Raw genomic sequence first — 23279 nt, forward strand, 5'->3', positions numbered from 1 at the left:
TTGTCTGGAGATCGCATATGAGTTAAAATACCCAGTAAAAGGGTGGATCAGAAATAAGACCTTACAACCAAAATTTTACTAAACATTTAGTCTTAGACGAGCTCAAGTGATTTTATTTAGTACCAAATTGTTAACAAGATGGCTAATTAGGACCTCACATTAACGCTAAATGACCTAATTTTCCCCTTATCACGTCTGAAAGTTAAACAAGTGTCAGGTGAATGGTAATTACCAGACAAATGGCAAGTCAACAAACTATTGGTTAAAAAGTCATTGGTAAATACAGAATAGTGTACATAGAGTTGAAAATAAACAGACCAACTTAAAACTGGAGCCATTTTTTAACACACATTATAAAAATACTGAAACAGGTAGAGAATAAGGTGGTTTTTCACTGAATGAAACATGAAAAACATCAATTGTTAGTTGTCTTAAATCAAATGATGAATACCACTTCATAATAATGCTTAGTTAAATTAGGTAGAATTTAAGGTGGGTACCCACTGTCAGAGGAAGGAGATTGGCACAAAATGTGTTATCACTTTAACACGGAACTGTAGATGGGGTTCCACTACTGATAGTAATAATCAGAGTATAATTCTGAAAAGTCTGTATATAGGTTATGTAAGTTATCAATTAATAGATGCTGACATGTTTATAGTGGGCATTGATGTTGATGGTAAAGTTTTTACTACCACTGGGCGGCCATTACAGCCAGAACTGAAATGTAATGGTAACTGGACTATTGGGTTTATGAAGACAGGGTTTTGGAAGGTGAATGTAAACCCAAACTTCCAAAATCAACTGTCAAGTTTTCTTAAACTTAACAGCAAATAATCAGAACACAGGGCTCCATTTTTTTCTTTTTGAAATTATTGAGCTCTCTTGTCTTATCCTTTCACTCCCATTTGAATATTTATCAGTGAAGAAGGGTAAGTGGTTATAACCTAACTATGTGTACTATATAATACTGTATTGTCTAGATATAGACCACTAGATAAATACATCTACACTTTAAACAGGTGTTTTTACAGGTAATTTGATAAACCTTCACTCTGGCTATTGGTTAAAAAGGGGAAAAGACTCTCGAAAGCAATAGTAATAGCATCAGAAAAAAACTTGCAGTGGTGATCTCGGAAAGTTTCTCAGCATGGACTTGATAAATTGGGGAAGCTTTACTGCATATGCCTCCTAAGCGACCATCACCTTTTCCCCCGCCGAATTTCGTCATTATACAGTGTAATTGTTGATTACGTCCAGATGTCATTGATTACATCAGGGTGACTACAAGACTACAAGGATTAATGTTGATTTCAATGACATGTAACATACACAACCTGTAGCACGCAGGTCTACAGTCCGATCTTGGAGATTAATCAACTGCTCGGAATCAGGGGATACATGATGACATACTGCGCCCTTCATTAACAATTCTCTCTACTGTCATAACACGTGTCAAACAAGTTATGTATATCAGGTTACATTTGATCCAATCTGTGAATAAATTATGATCTAATGTTGATATGAAACTTTAAACGGCCATCTTAGTTCTGATAAAAATTAAATTGAATGAAATGAGTATTACGTCCAACTCTTCTGCACTTAATAGGGATAATGAAGACAGGCATCACCATGCAGTGTGGAGTGCAGAAAATTTGTCTCAGACAGTGACAGCATTATTAGTCTTCCCATTTTTTGATTTTCAACAGTCAAGGGATATTTTACATAAATAACCTGCTAAAAAAGGGCCATGGGGCCTGGGTAACATTTAGACTTATAACAAAAGACAAGGCATATTATTGTATTACCTCCTTTTATAACTAAGTATATAACTGTTTCAACTCATTGTACTAAAATTTTAACTTTGCTTATTCAGCTAATAAGAGAATATTAAAGACTGTTTTTTATTTAACTCAATGTTGAAGCAATTTGAATCTCAGCAGAAATTTATTGTTCAAATAATCTGATCATAACATGCAGATGAATAAAGGTTATTTCTTTGAAAATTTGTTGACACGAGTTGATTGTAAATTCACCATAATAATATGTATTCTATAGCAGTACTTGTAAATAGAAATCAACATGAATTATTATTCACGAATATATCATCTAAATGGACCAGTCAGTGATTACAAGTGTTCCAAAGAGTGATTTTCAAAAATATATGTGGAAAATTATACAAAGATATAATCAGTAGTCAGTAATAAATCTACACCATCAGTATCATGCTATGATTGACATTCAGAAACATAATACAAAGTTTCAAATTACTAATAAAGATTACATATTACATAATAATACAGACAAATTATAATATCATTAGAGACCACCTACAATCTTAATCAGAATGACTGAACTAAACTGAAAAGTGGATAATGCTCCAAAGCACAATCTCCAAAAAAAACCAAACATGTCTAATCGTTCTGTTAAATTTTCTGTTATTCATAACATTTCATAGTATTTTTATTCTCCAAAAAGGAATTTTTGCGTTTGGTGAAGATATTTAAGGCTCAAGACTCTCATACCATATTTACAAAAAAAATAATAATACAATAGGCACTAAAAAGACAATATTAGCAATACCGAGTCTATAAACAGATGATGAGTTGACACACCCAGTTTCAAGGTGGCATCTATCGTGTCAAAACTACGCCCCCATTCGTCATACTTCCTCCAGACTGAGATTGTGGTTTTGCAAGTGAGAAAAATTACATATTCAAAGCTAAATATTGTCCAATCAGAATTGGCCCTTCTGTCTCACTAGTAAAATCTCTGCCAATCAGAACATATCCCTTGGTATAACGCTAAGATTGTAAACGTGAACAAAACAAAAGCAGCGTGTCATTTAAATTATTAAATTAATATGGACGGTACAGAATTAAGAAAGATTTTTGGTAATGAATTGAAGCCGAGAGAAAATCAAACATTACTTTGGAATAATATTTACTTGGAAAGGATGTCTTTTTATCTCTTCGAACGGGCCACAACGAAGCGATTTTGTGTTTTGTTTACATGACCTCATTTCCGTTCTACCGATCTTACTTAGAACCAATCTCATTTTCACGCCTAAAACCAAAGTGTTGTGGGCTTAGTTTAATACGGGTTAATAATACCATGTCAAAACCTGTATTCGTGATACAATGGGTGGCATCAAGTGTTTAAATGTACATCCTACACAGTAAAAACATACAGTATAACCATTATGTTGTGATTAGTAATCGGTCATACCTGAGCGAACTTCTTTTCTTTTCATTTTTATAAAGCTAATCTGCTGAGTAGTTATAAAACACCAAGGCTACTGGCTCATAGATAAAATGTCATTCCAGTAGATAAGAATATAGTTTAATTCTTCAATAATTCAAGATGTTTCTTATTATCTCATTAGTCTTATCAATTAATTACTAGAATATTTCATCAGTATGACAACTACTGGATGTTAGAGAGGGGTGATCACTGGACATCAAAGTCTTGAGTTGTCTTCTGTAGTTCAGCAAGACCAATAAAACTATCATCAAGTCTGATCTTATCATTTCCAACTGGATATGGTCAGCTACCATGATGTAATGATTCAGATAAGAATTGTAGAATGGCTAATTAATCAATTACAGGTTGTATACTAATTAGCAAATTTTAGTCTGTCCAAAAGATCATGATTTAGAGGCACAAAGGTCACGAAGCACATAAATGTGAAGATCAGATACAGGTCAGACATGTCATCAGACCTTTTTAAAAAGATTGGGGTGGGGAGATTCCAGAGATCATTGAATTCAACTGAGAGAGATATAGTTATCTCAATGTTTTCTATACCACTTTATGCAGCTTTCATCCATCCATATCACCCTACACTTTCAGAAGAAAAGAACAGATAGATATATGGTTATCAAATAACGAAAAAGGCAGAGGTACTTTTATCTTTTTAACCTCCTTCTGCCAATAAATAATGAAAGTCTTGAATGACCCAATTACATTGTGGAAGACAACCACAACACCTGTGGATACTGGATAAAAAAAACCTTGTCTTATGCAAAAAAAACCTTAGCTTGTAGAAAAAATCTGATTTGTTCTCACCAGTGAGGTGGAAGACATCCAGAACACCTGTGGACAAAAAACTCATATATCATAATGCAATATTTAAGTATGCAATGAAGAAAAACTATGATTTTTCATCAAAAATAATGTTCAAATAAAGATTATTTTATGCAAAATTTTCTTGACAATGATAATCCTGATTAATTGCAAGCTTTGTATATGACATTATAAACTTGTTGAAATGTACATAAAACACCTGGTAATTAATTATATGAGATGGTAATACATGGACTTAATTGAATATACTTTGATTCAAGTGGTCCATTACCATGTATACAAATCTGTTTTAGATGTTTTGTTCTAAAAAAGGTGACAAATCACACCTGAATTGCATTTAATTTTAAAGTGGAGTTGTTTACTGGCTTATTGTTCATTGTGTTAAAAACAGACAGAGCATTGTCCTTGTAACACTATTACTGAAGACGTTGAACACCTCTTAAAGCCAACCTTTGACCTCATGGAGTAGGTTTAGTCAGGTAATATGGGATCAAGAGAAACGTACCCTTTCAGTTCAATAGGTTTATGTAGTCAGATTGTATTTCTGCCGTATACATTTCCTTTATTGATGTGGGGCACAAAGTTTAGAGAGCTGAAGGTATAATTGCTTATAGTATTTTGAAAAATAGTCAAAACAGTCCTAATTTGCTTTGTTCAACAGTCTTAATTGTTCTGGTTTAGGAATTAAAGTTAGGGAATAAATAGAAGAAATCAGTTTCAATTTTGGACTATTTTGTAACAAAAAATTGAATATTAAGATTTAAAGTCAATACTGAGTTAATATTTGGTAAACCAATATTAGAACATTGAAGTAAATGAACGTTGACATCAGCAACTTTTTTTTTTTTTTTTTTAACAATATTTATTCAAGAATTACAAATATTACAATATACATATAGATAAACATATGGTTTTGGAAACAAGCTTTAAAGCTTATATAAATCCATTACCATTCAAAAATAGTTACAATACGATACAATACAAATTAGGGAAAAATTTACAAACTATTTACACCAAATGAGGTTCTCTCAACTGTATCAAGGTCAGCAACTTCATCCTACAACCACCGTGATTCCTGATTCAAATGTTGTCTTTCATTTCACGTTACAAATTTCAGAATGATTTGGGAAATGATCTATATTTTTGACAAGTTCCCTGTGAAAAATCAATTTCTGATCAATGTGTCCAAAAAGGCTTCTAATCTATTTCCAAGATCAGATTCAGAAACGACAGTGGTCAGCTAAAGTGGTTGTATTTCAAATCACCAAAAATGTCCAGTATTAATATCTAATTTATTTATTTTTATAAGGGAGTACCACAAGGTTGTATATTGTCTACTATCTTTTCCTTGTCAGGTATAAATAATATAGGTTGATATGATATCTAGGATTTATATTACAACTTTGATTGATGGTTTCTTTATGTCAGGTCATTGTGGATTGATAACAGCATCCTTAAAGATACAAGACACAACATATTCAAACTAGGTAGACTTGTGAGTCATTTTAGGCCTTTTTTCAAATTTACTTACGTAAAGGAGTTTTCTAAACTTTATATGTGTGTAAGGGATATGTAGCATTGATTTGCACATTTACAATTTTCTTGCAATTCCACTAAAGCTAAGCCCTTTATGATTTACCTATAGCAAGACTCATTATTTGCAGCTTTAGTGATAGTAGTATGTCACATACAGATAAGCATGTTTTCAAAAGTTTTACAGGAACCACAGACATCTGACTGAAAATTGAAACTTGCAAAATAGAAGCCATAAAACCTCCCTACACCCCTTTATAGTCAAAAGGGCTTTGGAACCAATGTTTTGACTACACAATACTGAACACAGCTTGCGTTACTTGTAATAATCATATTCAAATAACATCACATGGTAGTCAAGCTTCTCATTTAATAGTAACTCTAGATATCCTGATGTCTTGTGGAGTTAAGCCTCTAAACCAACCCCAAGTTGAGATTCAGTCCCTATTGAGATACAGTCAGGCCCAGAATAATAGAAGGATTAAGAATATAAAGTAAGAAGATTAGAGCTTGATAGACTGATTGTCCATGATTATTAGAGACTGATTTAATCTCACTAATCCCTGCTTATAGTTCAATAATTTTTCATCTGACAGGCCGATAGGGAGTGAAAATCGAATCCTGCCCTCATATTATCGAAATGATCTTAACCATTAGCCGTGGAATGATCTAAGGTCTCCACTGTATAGTAAGATAATCCCTTTTCCTAACATTTTCATGAATCCTAAGGATATTAATGAAATTGAAGATTTGATTCAGGAAATATTATAGAATGTTTTTACATATTACGAAAACAAGGAAACAAATGATTCAGAGGAAAATCTGATGACTAAAGCCAAGAATAAACAAGGTATGATGGCCAGTGCAACGTACTGTATCGATACAGAAGAAAAATGAAGAAATGAACACATGTATCCTGGTCTGGGCATGACATGACATGATTCGTTTACTATTTTCTACTGCATTTATTATCACACATTGTTGACCGCACCCTGTACCTCATCTATTTTCACCTTAAAGATTGTAACCTGACATAAGATTTATTTTAAACTAAAGATAGAGCAGATAAAAGCAAGATAGGGTTCAAGGGTCATGTAGAATAATTAGAGGGAATAATGGGGTAAGCCGGATCAGCTTAAAGGACCACACATGTTTTAGGTTCAACAATATAATTTGCATTAAGCAAGACATGGAAAAATACTGAAGAGAATACCCCAAAACTATTCAGCCATTTATATCAAAGCAAGATAAGCATAAGCATCTTCTACACCAGGTCATAAAAAAGTGAGAACAAGGGATCTACAAAGTTTGATTTATTGAATGAATCCACTCTCATTTTAATTCTTAAAATCTTTTTTCATCATCTTTCAATTTTTTTTGATATTCAAATAGAGACATTATTGTCACTCTATAAATTTAACAACAACACAAGCTTGACAACTATCCAGGCTATTTCTTTATTTTGTTAGTGAACAACTGTATTGTGCCTATGCAAACAGCCTACACATCTAAATCAGATACACTCATAAACTAATAGACCAAATCATTAATAAATCTAGCTTGTACAGGTCATTTATTATATATATAATTATTGTTAGTCAAATTTCACTGCAAGAGATCTTATCAATTAACATATATATAGGCAACTTTATATTTAAGGGACAATCAAGCGACATATTTACTAGACGATGGACTTGACTTCAACTTTTCAAATGTAAAACTGCAAGTTTGTGTTGTAATGAGAAAATTAATTAGCTGTCCTGATTAGGATTTGGTATCAGAAATGTGTGTCATTAGCATGTGTTCTATTCCATGGGAAATTTGTCAAAGGACATACAACCTAATTTCTTCAAAACTCTCTTTTCTTGATTTTAAATCCAAAGATGAGAATAATCTGTAATCAATAACATGTTATGAATGTAATTTTTCTTAGAATAAAGAAATAAAATAACATTATTAATTATCAAGAGTCTAGCATTTTTAAATTCATGTGATAGCAGACATTCATAGCTAGGCACACCAACACACAACATATATATTCTGTTTGGCCTAAACAAGATAAAAAAACATCTTTTGTTTGGCCTTAATTTATTCCAGTTCACAATTTAGGAGTGTGTTTATTCATACATTCACCATATACAGCTATTCATACTGATCATGTAATAACTTTATTATAATACTACAACCCTACAGGCCCTAGTTTATACTGACATTTAACTCCATTCATAAAAATCTTCATTCAAAAACTTCACACTTAAATAGACACACTTAAAATAATGTTTTATTTTTTAAAGTTATTATAAAGATGTTTTTCTTAGTATATGGTACAATGATAACATTGATTTGCACTATTCAAATTTTCTATTTGTCTTATATTAAAAGGTCTATTAAAATTAAGCATTTTCTGATGTCACTTTTGAAAATTTTAAATTTTTTTCTGTAATGGCATCTTATATGGCAAGCATTTCTGTTATTAAAGGAACCACAGGCTTCTGACTGAAAATTGGAATGACGCAAATAGAAACCATAAATGACCACGATGCACATAAAATAAATCTCTGCAAAATCCTTTTCAATCAAACTATGTGGACTTTCTGAAAGGGAAGCTTAGTTGATAACCTAGTCAGCAAGCCCCGCCCTACTTGTCACAGTAATTGATAGAGTAGAATTTGTTTCATATAAAAAGACACATGGAAGGAAAAATAGATAAACCATTTATAATTATTCAAAATAGGTATTCATCATCCAATAACCTCTAAGTACACCTGATGTCACCCTTTGATTCTGCTTGTCATCCTAGCTTTACTCTAGAGAGTCCACACAGTTTCCTCAAGACATTATTGGTTGTAATCTCTGTAAGATAACTGTTCCCTACAGTGAGAAGAAATTGATGTCCAACAGTTGTAGTAATACAGTTTTAATTGGTAACTTATGTTGGACTGCTGACTGGTTGGTTGGTACCTAGATCTGGTTTATTTCAAACTGTAGGCCACATGGTTTGCTACTTTTATCACCAGTCTCGATTTCACATGATCTGGTTATTTTTTGTGCCCTACTCCATGTTGTTTATTGGGATAATGAAACGAAATGTTATAGTAGACTTTGTTTCCATTAGTAACATTCATATTTTGATATATTTCTTTTCGAGGGTATTTCTTTCATTTTGAAAATTTGAAAGGAAAACTTTGAGAACATCTCAAAAATTTTTCTACAATGTGCAATCAAATATAATGATTGGCATCTTGATGTTGAGATCAGCTTAAATGATGGCTAATTAATGACCTCTTCAAGGTCACAAGTGGACATTGTAAACCCTCTTGTTGTCAAGTAGATGTCTAACTGTGGGCTATTAATAACTGATTATTTCTGGGTATTAGTTTAACTAAGGGTTAACCCCTTAAAACCCCACCTGTATCAACATTTAAGACAATTGTGAGTATACAGTCTCAACTCAGAGGCATCGTTTATTAGGATAGAATGGGTGTCTGTCTTCATAAATAGCCATATTGGAATATAATCTCAACATAGAGGCATCATTTATTAGGATAGAATGGGTGTCTGACTTCATAAATAGCCATATTGAAATATAGTCTCAACACAGAGGCATCATTTAATAGGATAGAATGGGTGTCTGTCTTCAAAAATAGCCATATTGCAATAGGGTCTCAACACAGAGGCATCATTTATTAGAATAGAATGGGTGTCTGACTTCATCAGTAGCTGATATTGAATACAATCTAAACATACAGATATTGTCTATAGGTGTCTGACCTCATCAGTAGCTGATATTGAATACAATCTAAACATACAGATATTGTCTATAGGTGTCTGACCTCATCAGTAGCCATGTTAGAACAATGTTAAAAATAATAATCTTAACATGAAGATATTGTTTATCATGAAAAAGTAACCTCTGACCTCAACAGTAGCCATATAAGTTTTTAAAAGAAAGGGGTAAAATTTTATCAAATTAACATCGGTCTGAAAGTTACTAATTAAGCAAAATACCCTTAAAAATTAACCTATTTTTTCAACAAAATAGTCATTATTATCAATTCAGTAGCCAAAACTGACAACATGAAACTTTATTGTGATTTCAAATTTCAAACAAACTCTGAAATTTTAGTAAATTTAATTTTTTTTTCAAAGTTTTGATATGAGAATAATTTTCAATTAAATATTTCAAATTTTATGAAAGTGTGTTGAATAGAATCCAGGTAATTAGATCAAATTCTATGATTAGAATTCACATAGGCGTAGGAGATGGGGGCAGGTGCTCCCCCAAAATATTATCTTTTCAGGCAGAAAAAGTAGTGTTTTCGCAGACTTGCACATTCAGTGCTCATAATCATCTCTACCCTTTTAAATTTTCGGGCAAACCAGTCTGCGCCCCCCAACAGGCTTTTGGTCTGTTAGCCAATGGTTATTCATTGACAATTAAACATTTTTAACTGAATTTGTCATGTCTAACTTATTTTCAGTGCTGACTATATCTATTTGTGATTTTGGCCTGAGGTTGTAAAAATATTAATCATCTTAGATAATGTTTATTTCTTACTCAACTCATAATCTAATAAAATGCACTAAAAACTTTATATTTAAATAACATGTTTACAATAATAAAAAATTTTCACTGTTAAAATAGTGCTCAATACAACAATTGTAGAGCGATATAGAAATACCACTGTTAAAATAGTGCTCAATACAACAATTGTAGAGCGATATAGAAATACCACTGTTAAAATAGTGCTCAATACAACAATTGTAGAGCAATATAGAAATACCACTGTTAAAATAGTGCTCAATACAACAATTGTAGAGCGATATAGAAATACCACTGTTAAAATAGTGCTCAATACAACAATTGTAGAGCAATATAGAAATACCACTGTTAAAATAGTGCTCAATACAACAATTGTAGAGCGATATAGAAATACCACTGTTAAAATAGTGCTCAATACATCAATTGTAGAGCGATATAGAAATACCACTGTTAAAATAGTGCTCAATACATCAATTGTAGAGCGATATAGAAATACCACTGTTAAAATAGTGCTCAATACATTAATTGTAGAGCAATATAGAAATACCACTGTTAAAATAGTGCTCAATACAACAAATGTAGAGCGATATAGAAATACCACTGTTAAAATAGTGCTCAATACAACAATTGTAGAGCAATATAAAAATACCACTGTTAAAATAGTGCTCAATACAACAATTGTAGAGCAATATAAAAATACCACTGTTAAAATATTGCTCGATACAACAATTGTAGTGACATAGAACCTAAGAAAATGTGTTGTTGTTACCCAGAGTTTCACGCTATGTGACCTTCAGACAACTGACCTATATAATTCAGCTTGCTTTCCTACTGAAGTTGGACAAGTAGAACTTATTCTCATGTCTACACTTGAGATGAGTTTGGAACGTTTGTTTAAAGAAGTGTTCTTGGGGGCATTAATGATGGAAAGATTTTCAGTTAGACACATGTTACATCTTTGGTAAATAACATGTTTATATCTTTGTGCAATTTGTTTTGATATCAATAAACAATTAGCTTTTGAATAAAAAAGTCAAGTTTAGAAGTCAGGGTGGTTGAAAGGTAACAAGTTGTCATTCCTGAGAGTTCTTAAATATCAATATTGAATTTTTTTTAAAAATGTGACCTAATTGATGAAATTCTAAGCTAAGTTTGCTAAAGACTATATAGCTAAAGCATTCAGCTAGTTACCAATGACTTTGACTAAAATTTGATAATGTGAACATGACCTAAGACAGACAAAAGAAGACGCTAACATCAATAGAGAGTAATATTCAAGTAATATGGTTTTCGTTAACCTAAATCTTTCACAAGACAACTAAAACCCATAAACTATTAACTTAACCCATCCTTCATTTATATTTATAGTATACTGGTTAAAGGCAAACTTTCCTGTAATAGTATTAATCAAATATCAATCCTTTTAAAATTTTTCTTTTAATAACTTTTTAAAGGACGATTTATTGCCAACTTCCAAAGAACAAGATGGAACCGCGGTGTCTCAGTGAGTTAAGGTGGGTTTATACAGAGCGCGAACGTGAACGTGACCGGCGCGAACGCGACCGCGAACGCGACTTTTCATCAGTTCATTCATTCAAATAGAGCGCGAACACAATGCGGAAAACCGTCGACGGCTTTCAATGCGGATCGCCTCTTTTGTTGTTAAAATTTGGTCATATGGTCATTTTGGAATCATCTCTCCGATTCCCTTCCAAATATCTTTCTATTTTACTGTCTTTTTGTAAGTTTTTTCAGCTTTGTCAAACAAATCTGGATTCTTTTCAACTTCTAAAATCAAAACTTCTGTCTTATCCATTGTTTGTACCCTACAAGCAAATTGGAAAAGCCATGTGCACAAGTTTCTATTTTAGGAAATGATGCAAGGGAGGTGGTACAAGCTGATTGGTTGATAGCAAGAAATCCGCTGCGACTTTCTAAAAAATTCGCTCTTGGGGCAATCTCGGCGGTCGTTCGCGTTCTCATTCTATTTGAACGGTCCCTCTATAAAATGATGAAACCATTCCATGACGAAAAACCGCGTTCGCATTCGCGTTCGCGTTCGCGCTCTGTATAAATGCACCTTTAGTCAGTTGCTTTAGATTTTTCAACATGGTTTCCCACTGTAAGTGGATGCAGGATGGATGCATTGAAATGAAATTTGCGTGGTACAATAAACTGAGGTCCATTTGTGACAGGTTGTGCACATTAAAGATCCCTCAGTTGGAAATTAAATAAGAGTATACTTATGACACTGTTCTGGAAAATTTGTCATTGCACACTACATGGCATTGCCCAGTTTAATCAGCCAAATTAGGTTCAAAAGAGTAGGACAGCAAACAGAATATGAAACATGATATTAAGTGAAAGGTGTCCATTAAAAGAAAACAGGGTATCCTGTGTAGTAATATATTATTAGGATTGTCCTCAGTGAACCAGAAATAACCAGTGACCCAGCTTATTAGATATATTAATATATTTAACATAGAAACAGGGCAATAACTCATTTCCGCTTATAACACTAGGTCCTTTATTTCTCTAGAAGGGGCTGATATCAGCTATATCTTTACAAAGACAATCTTACATTCAATACTGCTCTGTTACAAAGGATGTCTTATCTTTCATGTTGTATCATCTATGTGAAATAAAATAACAATATATCCAAATAGATTTTCAATCATACCTATAGGTGTACTGTACCTATTCAAATAAAAATCTTCATTCAATGTTTACAAGCCCTCCAAATTACTTCAGTACTGTACATATTGGAAAATATATCAAAAATACCACCTAAGCACATAGAGTTTGATAGGTTTCTTTTGGATTGAGAAACCAACAAAACAGAATGTCAATTTGTTGATTTTTCAAACTGCAAGGCTGATGAAAGTTTGGGTGAGAAAACTACCCTCATAAATATACTCATATACTATAAATTTAAATATTTAGGCGAAAAGTTGTCAATGACTATCAGGTTAACATCTTTAGTAAAACCAAGATAATTTATGATAACCTGATGATATACTCACCCTGTTATAATATACACTGACCCCTATATCTGCCAGGCTGACAGCAATGCATATCAACTATTGGTACCAGTTGGCATTAAGGAATGTCTGACAGTCTAGGTTCCATTCAGACCTTGATATTCTCTAATAGAGATGTGCAATGGTAAAAGCTACATGTAGTCACAAACTAGAACCTTCTTATCAATAAATAGATTGGACTGTGGCTCATTTGATCCACATAACTTTATGGGGGAGGGGGGTTGCCTGTACTCATATACTATTCATGAGCTTTGTGTGTGTTTATATTTACAAAATAAAACTTCTAAATGCAACTGTATTGATTGGTCAGTTTGAAAATTACCTAACATTATTAACACATTGGTCCATTTCAAGATTTTTGTTGCACATCTCCAGACTATCTTTCTGCTAATTAATTACATTTGGTAATAGTTTTGAGGGTCAACCTTATTCAAGTCAAACATTTAGTTTTTCAATTTGAAGTTTCATAAATGTAACCGGTAACCTGTGAAAATAATTATAACAAATCATACGTTAATCACTACAGAATATCGTTGCTTGTTATGTTTAAATTGTGTTTAGTTTTTGTTTGATTATTATTTGTATTGTGTTGTTTATCATTGCTATGGCCATATATTGCATAATATTTGCAATAAAGTTATGATTATTATTGCTTACTGCTTACTATTATTTTATATAACTTAACAAAAAAATCAAGATCACTTAGCTGTACTTTCATGTGAAGTGCACTTCAATAGTTCCTTTTATCTATCTTATATACTTTTATATTTTGCATTTATACAATTTCTAAGCAGTTTTGTGTCAGACTCTTTTTACTATAAATAATCCTTTTTACTATGGTTTTTTATGACTTTACACTTTTAAAGGCAATGGTTCGCCATATTCTGGGATTGATTTGAGTCTTGAATTCATAAAGGTATTCAGAAGTACAAGAACTATATAAAAATTCTTTCAAATATACTTCAAACAAAAAATTTCACTTTCTATTTTAATAGATGTCTTTTCTATATAATGGACTCTAAAGAAAAAACAAAGCGTCATTTTAACTTTCAAACGTAGATCATCCTGGACAAACCTTGATTTGAAGACTCAAATTTTGATAATGAGCTGTGCACGCTATTACTATTGATTAGCTAAAAAAAAATCCTGTTTCTAAGACTACGGTACCACAGGTGGTAAACTACTAGTGAATCTGTCCCTTTAAGTAAAATACATTTCAATTGTCTTGTGTTTTTTTTAAAGTAATGTTTCGATAAATAATATAAATAGCCTAAACAGGTAATAGTTACACACTTCAATACCACTGATTTTTATTAAGCATTATTTTTCCAAAAATAAGTAATTAATGTGTAGAAAACACCTAATGGTAACACACTAGAATTCCACTTATTTACCTACCAAGAGCCCCACTCTAACCATTTAACAGCCAATAATGGGGTAATTGTTCTATAAACATTACAATAATGTTTGTATAATAAATGTAATGGGCTGTAATAGGGTTAAAATTAGAAAGTTGAAGTGATATTGATGATTTGACCCAGTTGAAAATACTTCAACTTATTGGTCTTAACTACTTATAAGATTTATCTCTTTTAGTACTTCATTTAATAGTCCCTGTCTTCAATGGTCCAAAAAATTACAGAAAATGTAGGACAACAACATTCTATTGAGTTCATATCATTAGCAAAAGCTGCAGAAAATCTAATTGATGCAAACAGGACCCAGATTTTAGTTTTGACATGTGTTAGGGACAGATGGAATTGAGCACCATCAGCTAATAAAAGAAATATTTCAAAGTTAACTCTAAATTGTTAAAAGCACTGGTTCAATCTATTTCAAAATTTTTAATCCAGAATCAGAAAGCAATATATGCATACATGTTATATTAATGAAATGAAATGTTATAAGCTTATAGATAAAGGTTTTGTTTTTAGGTATGAGATTTACCTGGCTTCAATCCAATAATCTAATTGTTTTTACCTGTATTACAGTCATGGTGTTCTTAATATACATCATATCACTATATCACATTTAGAACTCATGGACAGGAATAACCATTGATTTCAAGGCTCATGGCAATTCTAACAAATTATTTTGAAAGATTTGCCTTAGAAGGTATTTTTGTTGGATTTAAATTCAAGGACTTCAATATTTGAAGTATATTTTCGAATTTTTAGAGTATTTATGACTGAGATACAATCAAAAACATTGTGGTATGGGTAGAAATTACCTCAAAAACAATATCAGCTCAACCCAAGATGAGCTAAACATAGAGTTTTCATCAAAATAAGGTATATTTTAGTATTTATAGAGGATTTATTATGACTGAGATTGGTGAAGAATAGTTATTTCAATTATTCCCTAAGATTAATAATAATATCACTGAAGCCAAAAGGGCAACACCATCAAGTAGGGGATACTTTCTTTACAATCAAAAACATTGTGGTATGGGTAGAAATTACCTCAAAATCATATCACCTCAAACCAAGATGAGCTAAACATTAATTTTTTCATCAAAATAAGGTCAAATTGACACAATATGATGATAAAATAATACACAGTTTAACTCACTTATTTTAGTCAAAACTGTTTTTTGTAAGATAAATTTCACTTTTAAAAACACTAGAACATTTCCCTCCTAATGTTTCTTACTGAGAGTATATAGATATAACTACAAATTTTTATGAGGTGTTGGTAATTTTGAAAACAAAAAAAGTGTGGTTTAAAAAACTGACATAAGTCTTTTTGAACTAAAACATTTGCAAATAGTTATAAAGAGAATAGTGGTTAGAATGGTTGAGAGCTAATAGGTTGCTATTCAACAGAAGGTACTGGTACATGGTAATTCTCAAGAGATTAGACAGCACATTGGAAACTCACAGCCTCCATTCACTTCTTTAGTTTTGATCTAGTTGTTTAGTCATGCTCACATATGTGGCTGTGTTTTATAAAAGTTTATTATTAAAATAAGCTTATATATAATGTATTGGATTGGATGGATTGATCCTATATTTCAGCTGGGTCCATGGTCTTTCTAATATAAATCTTCCTACATGAGTTATTTTCAGAGAAATGGGAACATTTGCAGTACAAATGAACCCAAAATTCAACATGGTGGAAACACATCAAGCATGTAATCAATGTTGACAATAAAGAAGTTGATTAATCTAGATATAAAGTAAATGAAAGCGTGAATATGAAATCCTCATGATTAACGATAATAACTGCACTAATCTGACCCTATGTTTATGTCTTGTTAAACATGACAACTTAACATAATCTCCTGTCATCCAGTCATCAAATATAGAGTCATATAGGTTTGCAATTTTTTATATATTAGATGTTCAAATATGCACTGCACTTGTTGTCACTTTGAACTCATAAATTATTTACACATAAGTTGGGAGCTGGGGAAACTGAAAACAGGCCAACTGTTGGATATAAACCCATAAATTTGTAATCTGCACCATACAAAGATAACGACATGAACATGATGCCAACACCTTGTTCTAGACTTCTCTTTAAAGTTGAATACCTGATATTTGATAATTGTCCTGCAGAAGAAGGTATTTAAATTGAAATGGATATTTATGTCCTACTTCTTTGGACCTGATTGAATTTTCTCAGCCACTACCCAAAATAATATTGATTCAGGGCTTACAATCCCACCTGCAACCTGAAATCATACTGATTGAGAGCCTACAGCACAAGAAGATAGCTTATGTCTCTGGAAGTCAGAAGAAAGTGATTGAAGTGAGTGTAAAAGGTGGAAGAAGAGTCAATAATAAAGTGAAAGTAAGATTGTAATACTGTGTCAATAATACAGGTGATTACTGATGTTTTAAAATACACATAACACCTGTACAGTAAATACCTAGTACTACATCTATCGCTCTATCTTAATCTTCTTCTTCTCTCATTCTGATCAGACAAATGAGAGATGAGCAATGCTGCTTAATGCTGTTATGATTTAAAATTGTAGATTTTTAAAACAGACAGCCTATTACACAGGGAAAATTCACAAGTAAAGATAGCTATAAGCCATGAACAAACACTAGTAGATTACAATTTCCAAAACCCAGGAAAAAAACGATTTCATACTTTAATAATTCAATTTATAACTATTGTTTAAGCTAACTATCTCATCCTTTGATTTTGTTTCCTACATCATGGCCTAGGCCAGTGCTTTTTTGATAATACTATTCTCATCTCACTCTTACACTAGTAGCCAAGAATTTATCAAATCTAGTTTATTGTACAATAATCATTTGGTTATTACAAGTTTTAAGAACACAAGTACTCAACATAAAATGATAGATAGATGACATCTAAGCACAAAACATAACACATAAAGTGGCTGGCCAAAGCTACTCTTATGTAATTTCAATTTTTTGAGAAAATATTGCATGAATACAGATACTATATTTACAATAACTAACATTAAGTATAATATTACAGTACAAACTTAGTGCTTTCTCTTTAAATGTAATTTTGTGCAATCAGCAGTCTAGTGTACATAGAATCATTGAATGAGTCATATAGAGAAATACAAGTCTACTCAACTATAATACTGGTATAGCTTATTCTATTAAACAGTTGTTAGAGAATAAACAAAGTGCAAAATCATTAGATTTTTTATTAATCTACAACAATCATTTATCTATACAAAAAAAAGTACAGAAAGCTTCTTCAAATTCTCTACATTGAGAAATTTTCCATTTTGTATTGACTTTGTAACATTACTACTGTACCTCACATCAAAATGTATAGAACATTTTTTTTGCTAAGGATATCAGATAAGCCATGCTGTAATCTATTAATTACAATTGTTTCAAAGGATTTGAAATAGACAGTATCTATTGATATGATTAAGTTTATTAATAATTTACTAATTCATTAATCAAATAATTGTTTAATCATAAAAACTGAGATAAAATCTATTATCAATTGATGACATTATCAATCCAATAATATCTATTTATTTAGCTTGTTAGTGATTAAAAAAACTCAAATGCAAAGCACCGGCTTGGGGCTTGGATCACGAATAAAAAGATCTGCTTCAATTTCATTGCCAATGTTTAAGGCTATATATAGACAAACCAGAGTATATGAATGAATGGAGTTTTTTCTACTTTTCTGAACAATGTGGGCTAATGAAGATGGGTAGACAAATTCAGAATGACAAACAGCATTGTCAACATGACTATAAGAGTTATTTCCCCCTTGCATAACATTATTATTTATATACCCTTAAAACCAGCCCATTTCCTTCTCTACATACATACATGGTGGAATATGTTTTATGAGCTAATTAGAGTGATAATTTCAGATTTTTCTACAAGGTATATGTAAGTAACATAAGCAAATATTGAGGTGGCCATTATGTTGTTGATTGTTTGTGACAAGATATAAAATCAACACAAAATTCAATAAATATTACGATATGACTGATTGGATTATAGCATTTGGTATTAGTATGTGCTTGATTTTATGGTTTATTTGTGATATTTATTTATATATTCAGTGTATATCTATGTTGTTTTGAAGTTGAAAAACAATAAATAAAAGAGCTTACCTTCTGATCAAAATTAGTGGGTGTAAGATGAAAGCTGTATAATGGCACAAAATATTCCTCTAATAATCCCATCATTATAACTAGAAACACTCCATCATGAAACTGAAATATATAGTGTTTATTATTTATAATAAAAATTTATTAAAACGGTATTAATTTGTTTACTATATGTATCAAAAAACATTTGAAAAGCAGAAAGTGTATTCAAATTTCTAATTCTGATATAGAATTCAATTAACTATGTAATTGATTAAAGACTCTCAAAATATTACAATGAATACACTTACTCTATAGCAAATAAGCACAGAAAGCATGTTCAGGCCTCATTGATAGAAACTATTTGTCATTTAAAGCTTTGATACACATTCATTTTGCTGTGTATGACATCACAAGAGAAGTGAAAGTATAGTCTAACCTGTGTATCTAAATCAGTGACTTCTAAATTCACTTTTACTAACTGTTTATTTACAAAGGTTACCAAAGTCTGCAATACAACACACAAAAATGAAATAAATAGAAATAAAGCACTTATAATAGTTAAAGATACACATTCTTCCAATAGAAAGGTTTTTTGACCAGCATTTTAGGCTTGTTAATATTCAATAACCCTTAATACTTTTGTTCAAGCATCAAATAAGGTTTTAATCTCTAAATACAAACAAACAGATGAAAGAGTAGCAAAAACCATGTTGGATTTATTGAGGTTGGTAGAGACCAATTTTGTAAGTCCGTTTTGCAATAGGTTCCCTTTTACTAAAATCCTGTGAATGCTTTATAGAATAACATAACAAAATAGTTATCCTACCTTTTTAACAACATTTAACTTATCAGGAGCATGGTCAAATAAAGTATCAAAAGCATCACGTTCTGAAATGACACGAAAATATAATCTCAAAACTTCATAAAATATTCCTCAAAAATTTATCAAATAACTATTTATCACAATGATTTGGAATAAACCACTTAAATATCACCTAATTATTAATAAGTTTAACAAGCTTTCTGAAAAACTTTAAAATTTAACCAATCTTATAAAAAACAACTTACCAAATCTAGCACCAATATCACTGAAATAAATAAAAAAATAGAGAATCAAAGTAAAGATCAGCATAGCCATATTATGTCAGCCTCGTTGAAAGCGGATCTTTTCCGATAAACAAATAACTAGTGATAACAAGGTACTAATTTAGACATTTATTCAAATGTAAACAGGATCATTTCATGAAATTAAGATTACTTATCAGATATATTCACAAAATCTTTAGAAACAAAAAAATAACTTAACTCACTCATTATAAGCAGTGATTTCTTCAGCTACTCTTCTCGTTTGTAATAAATTATCTGTTTTCTGTTCAATAAAAAAATTAAGAATTATCAGTTTTCTGTTCAATAAAAACAAGAAATCCATTATCTTGTATCATTACAGTTCAGACAGTTATATTTATGGGTGTTTTAGTTCAGTAAGTTTCGTTCTGTTCAAGATATTTTATTTGTGAATCAGATGAACTTTATATTTGAAGTCATACGATGAGATTAAACGCCAAAAACAGCCCATTTTGAAATTTAACAATAAGATCACAGTTTTATTCAAACTATTCAATAACAGTTGACATATTGTAAGATTCATTTTATTAAAATGTTCTCAATGGTCTTGGTAAGGCACAATAGGTCTATGCACTACTCACCTGAACTACAATAAGAATAACCTGAACATTTTCAGGAAGCCTGATTGGAGCTCGGAAATGTCGTGCCAAGGCAACTAAAAGATGTAGTATTGCCACTAAATTCTTTGAGTGAATACCTACAAACAGAAAGATGTTTCATTAAAAAGATCTAGAATTATATTAGGATCATTTGATACATAGTTTGTTTCAATCTGATACATTGGTTTTCAGGTTAATTTCATCATAAACTAGTTTGCTCTATGCTTTTCTGTAGAATTTTTGTGTTAAGACAAGCGTACAAATAGAAGGATCTTTGGTGATGCTAATCAACCCAATAAAAGAAATTTTTCAAATATTTGATTTTACGTATTGAAAATCCATTAAGAAATTATTGAACAACCCTGCCATAGTTATAAACACTATAGTATGTTACATCTTAAGATCTAATAATTGTTTTGTAATACAGTTAACTATCACTGATATGAGACTATGGTATAAACAATATAAACTTACTGTCAACACTCCACTTCTGTTGATTCCAGCCTCCCCCTACGTTTAATATTCTATTGATATAGTCTAACACTACTCGTAATTTCTGTTTCTGACCAATCTCTGACTGTGATACTTCTGGTGCTCCAACTTTTATACCTTGTAGTTTTTCTAAAAATATATCAAAACAATTAAACAGAAATTCTCCAATTTGGGACTCCATAAACAAAAAAAAACCATGAGGTAATATATCAGGATTGAACATAACTAAAACATTGAAATAAAGAGTGTTTCATTCATTCTTGATTAAAATGAGTAGGAAAAACAATCATCAGTTGTTCTGAAATGGCTGTGAGTAGCTATCTAATCTAATACATATAAGTCAATTATATATTTTAAAGATTAACAACAGATTTAATGGACCATGGATGCATAAAGAAGCTTTGTGACACTGAAAACTGCACATATATCATGCTGTTCTGACTCTAGACCAGACCATCAAAAATATCTATATCAGACTTCTTAAAGTTCATTGAATAGATATAATTCTAAATACTAACCAATTAATTTCTGTAGAATTTGACCATCAAATAAATCTTCCTCAATATCTTTTACTAGAATTCTCTGTTCAGCCATCTCATCATTAATCCAGTCTAATAAGATCTATAAATACAATATTTACTCAAGTTTATAATTATATTATATATCTGATACAAAATTTCAGAATGGGAATAACTACAGCACGAAACTTACTCTTACTAGACTTGGACGGAAAGTTTTTCCAACTGATGTCATTAAGTAAATGCATTGATTTCAGAACTTGGGGTACAACGTGTTCTCATTGTTATCCGTTATCCATTACTAAATTTCTGACACAATCCTGAGGCCAATTATTCAAAACTTTTACAGTCAATTTGGTCATAAGCATGGTATTGAAATTCCTCACTTATCATCAACCTTATAGTAAGATTGTTTCTGGAATAGTCTTGCCCCCACAAGGAATAAGAATAACATTAAAACAAACCTTGATGAGCTCCTTCAATTTGGGTTCATCTCTTGAAGATGGATCAATAATAGATCTTTCTTCATTTTCACCTGGAAAAAACAAATGACAAAAATATTTACTGATACAATATTAAATCAAAGAAGTGAACAAAATAATCATACAGTTAGGCAGAATTATAAGTGTAAGTTGCAAAGTTGTCAAGGGAAATTCAGAATAAAATTTTGAGAAGTCAAACTATTGTTTATATTCTTGTACGCTAAGAAACAACAGTTTTATAGATATAAACTTCTATATCCATCCATTGATACACATAGATTTCAAGGCTCAAATTTCGACATGAGCTGTGAACACTACTACTGATTATGTAAGCTAAAAAAATTCCTGTTTCTGAAACTAAGGTATGATTGGTCGAACTGATAGTGAAGGTGTTCCTTTAAGCATAGGAAAGTAAAACTAGGCAGCATGCAAGTGAAGAGTGGTGATCTAATAATGGAAAAATAAACCAATTGTTTTAACTAGTTATTGATAATATAACATTTATAACTTACCCAGAACGTAGCCTTCTGGTCCAATATCAGGAATAGTAGGACTGGTAGGAGATTCAATAGCATGTTTACCTTCTTCTACTAATTCACTTACTACAAAATAAAACAACATCAAAATTTAGCAACATACATTAATAAAATCCAAATGAATTGGTTCAGATTAAAGCTGCCACTGAATGCGAGAGTTCATAACAGGTTCTGTCAGTTCCGATTATGCCCTCAATCACACAGTACGGAAGCAGAATATGTCACTAACAAAATTTTCCCATCTATTTCATTCTCTACCAATTTGAATTCCATCTTCACCTACTTACCTACTATTTATTTGGCACTCAAGGAATGCATTCTGAACTCAATTTCAACTTGCTTTTTGACTGTCCTGTTGATTCCATGAATCCCAAATGTGCTGAACTCACCAATAATTGAGCGACCCCCTGTCCCAAATTTTTCTTCTTCCAACATTGTGACAGTGCATATATAAAAAATATTCTTTTAACAATACTTCTGCATTGGTTTTTGGTAGTATCAGTACCAAATAATGCTATAATTTAATAAAATTACAGAATTTCCATAAAAGGAAATAAGGAAAATGGGTTTGGTCAAGTTCTAAAAATGTGTAAACATTGACTATTTATCACAATTATAGGACTGAAATACATAAAAAAAAATTGCTAGCCACATTCTACAAACCTTCCTTTATTTTCTTCTTTCTTCCCAATGTTCCAATTTTATCCAGGAACGATTCATCCTTCTTTTTAGGAGTGAGAGTCCCTGAAGTGTTTGGAGAGGTAGCCATT

At 31.4% G+C, this 23279-nt stretch overlaps 1 protein-coding gene across 1 annotated transcript in view; it reads right to left on the reverse strand.

The window, feature by feature from the left end:
- LOTGIDRAFT_210692 (hypothetical protein) overlaps positions 1 to 23278 on the reverse strand; it is a gene marked incomplete at both ends in the record, with an annotated part of 35744 nt that extends 12466 nt beyond the window's left edge. Inside the window, 11 exons of the mRNA XM_009064015.1 lie at positions 18779 to 18880; positions 19194 to 19262; positions 19584 to 19645; positions 19826 to 19845; positions 20068 to 20126; positions 20464 to 20579; positions 20956 to 21102; positions 21492 to 21594; positions 21956 to 22026; positions 22486 to 22575; positions 23173 to 23278. Of these exons, the coding sequence (XP_009062263.1) occupies positions 18779 to 18880; positions 19194 to 19262; positions 19584 to 19645; positions 19826 to 19845; positions 20068 to 20126; positions 20464 to 20579; positions 20956 to 21102; positions 21492 to 21594; positions 21956 to 22026; positions 22486 to 22575; positions 23173 to 23278 (945 nt within the window). The remainder of the gene's footprint in view (positions 1 to 18778; positions 18881 to 19193; positions 19263 to 19583; positions 19646 to 19825; positions 19846 to 20067; positions 20127 to 20463; positions 20580 to 20955; positions 21103 to 21491; positions 21595 to 21955; positions 22027 to 22485; positions 22576 to 23172) is intronic.
- Between the last annotated feature and the right edge of the window lies 1 nt (position 23279).

This window comes from Lottia gigantea (assembly GCF_000327385.1).
Source record: "Lottia gigantea unplaced genomic scaffold LOTGIsca_6, whole genome shotgun sequence".
In the NCBI taxonomy this organism is placed as follows: Eukaryota; Metazoa; Mollusca; class Gastropoda; family Lottiidae; genus Lottia; species Lottia gigantea.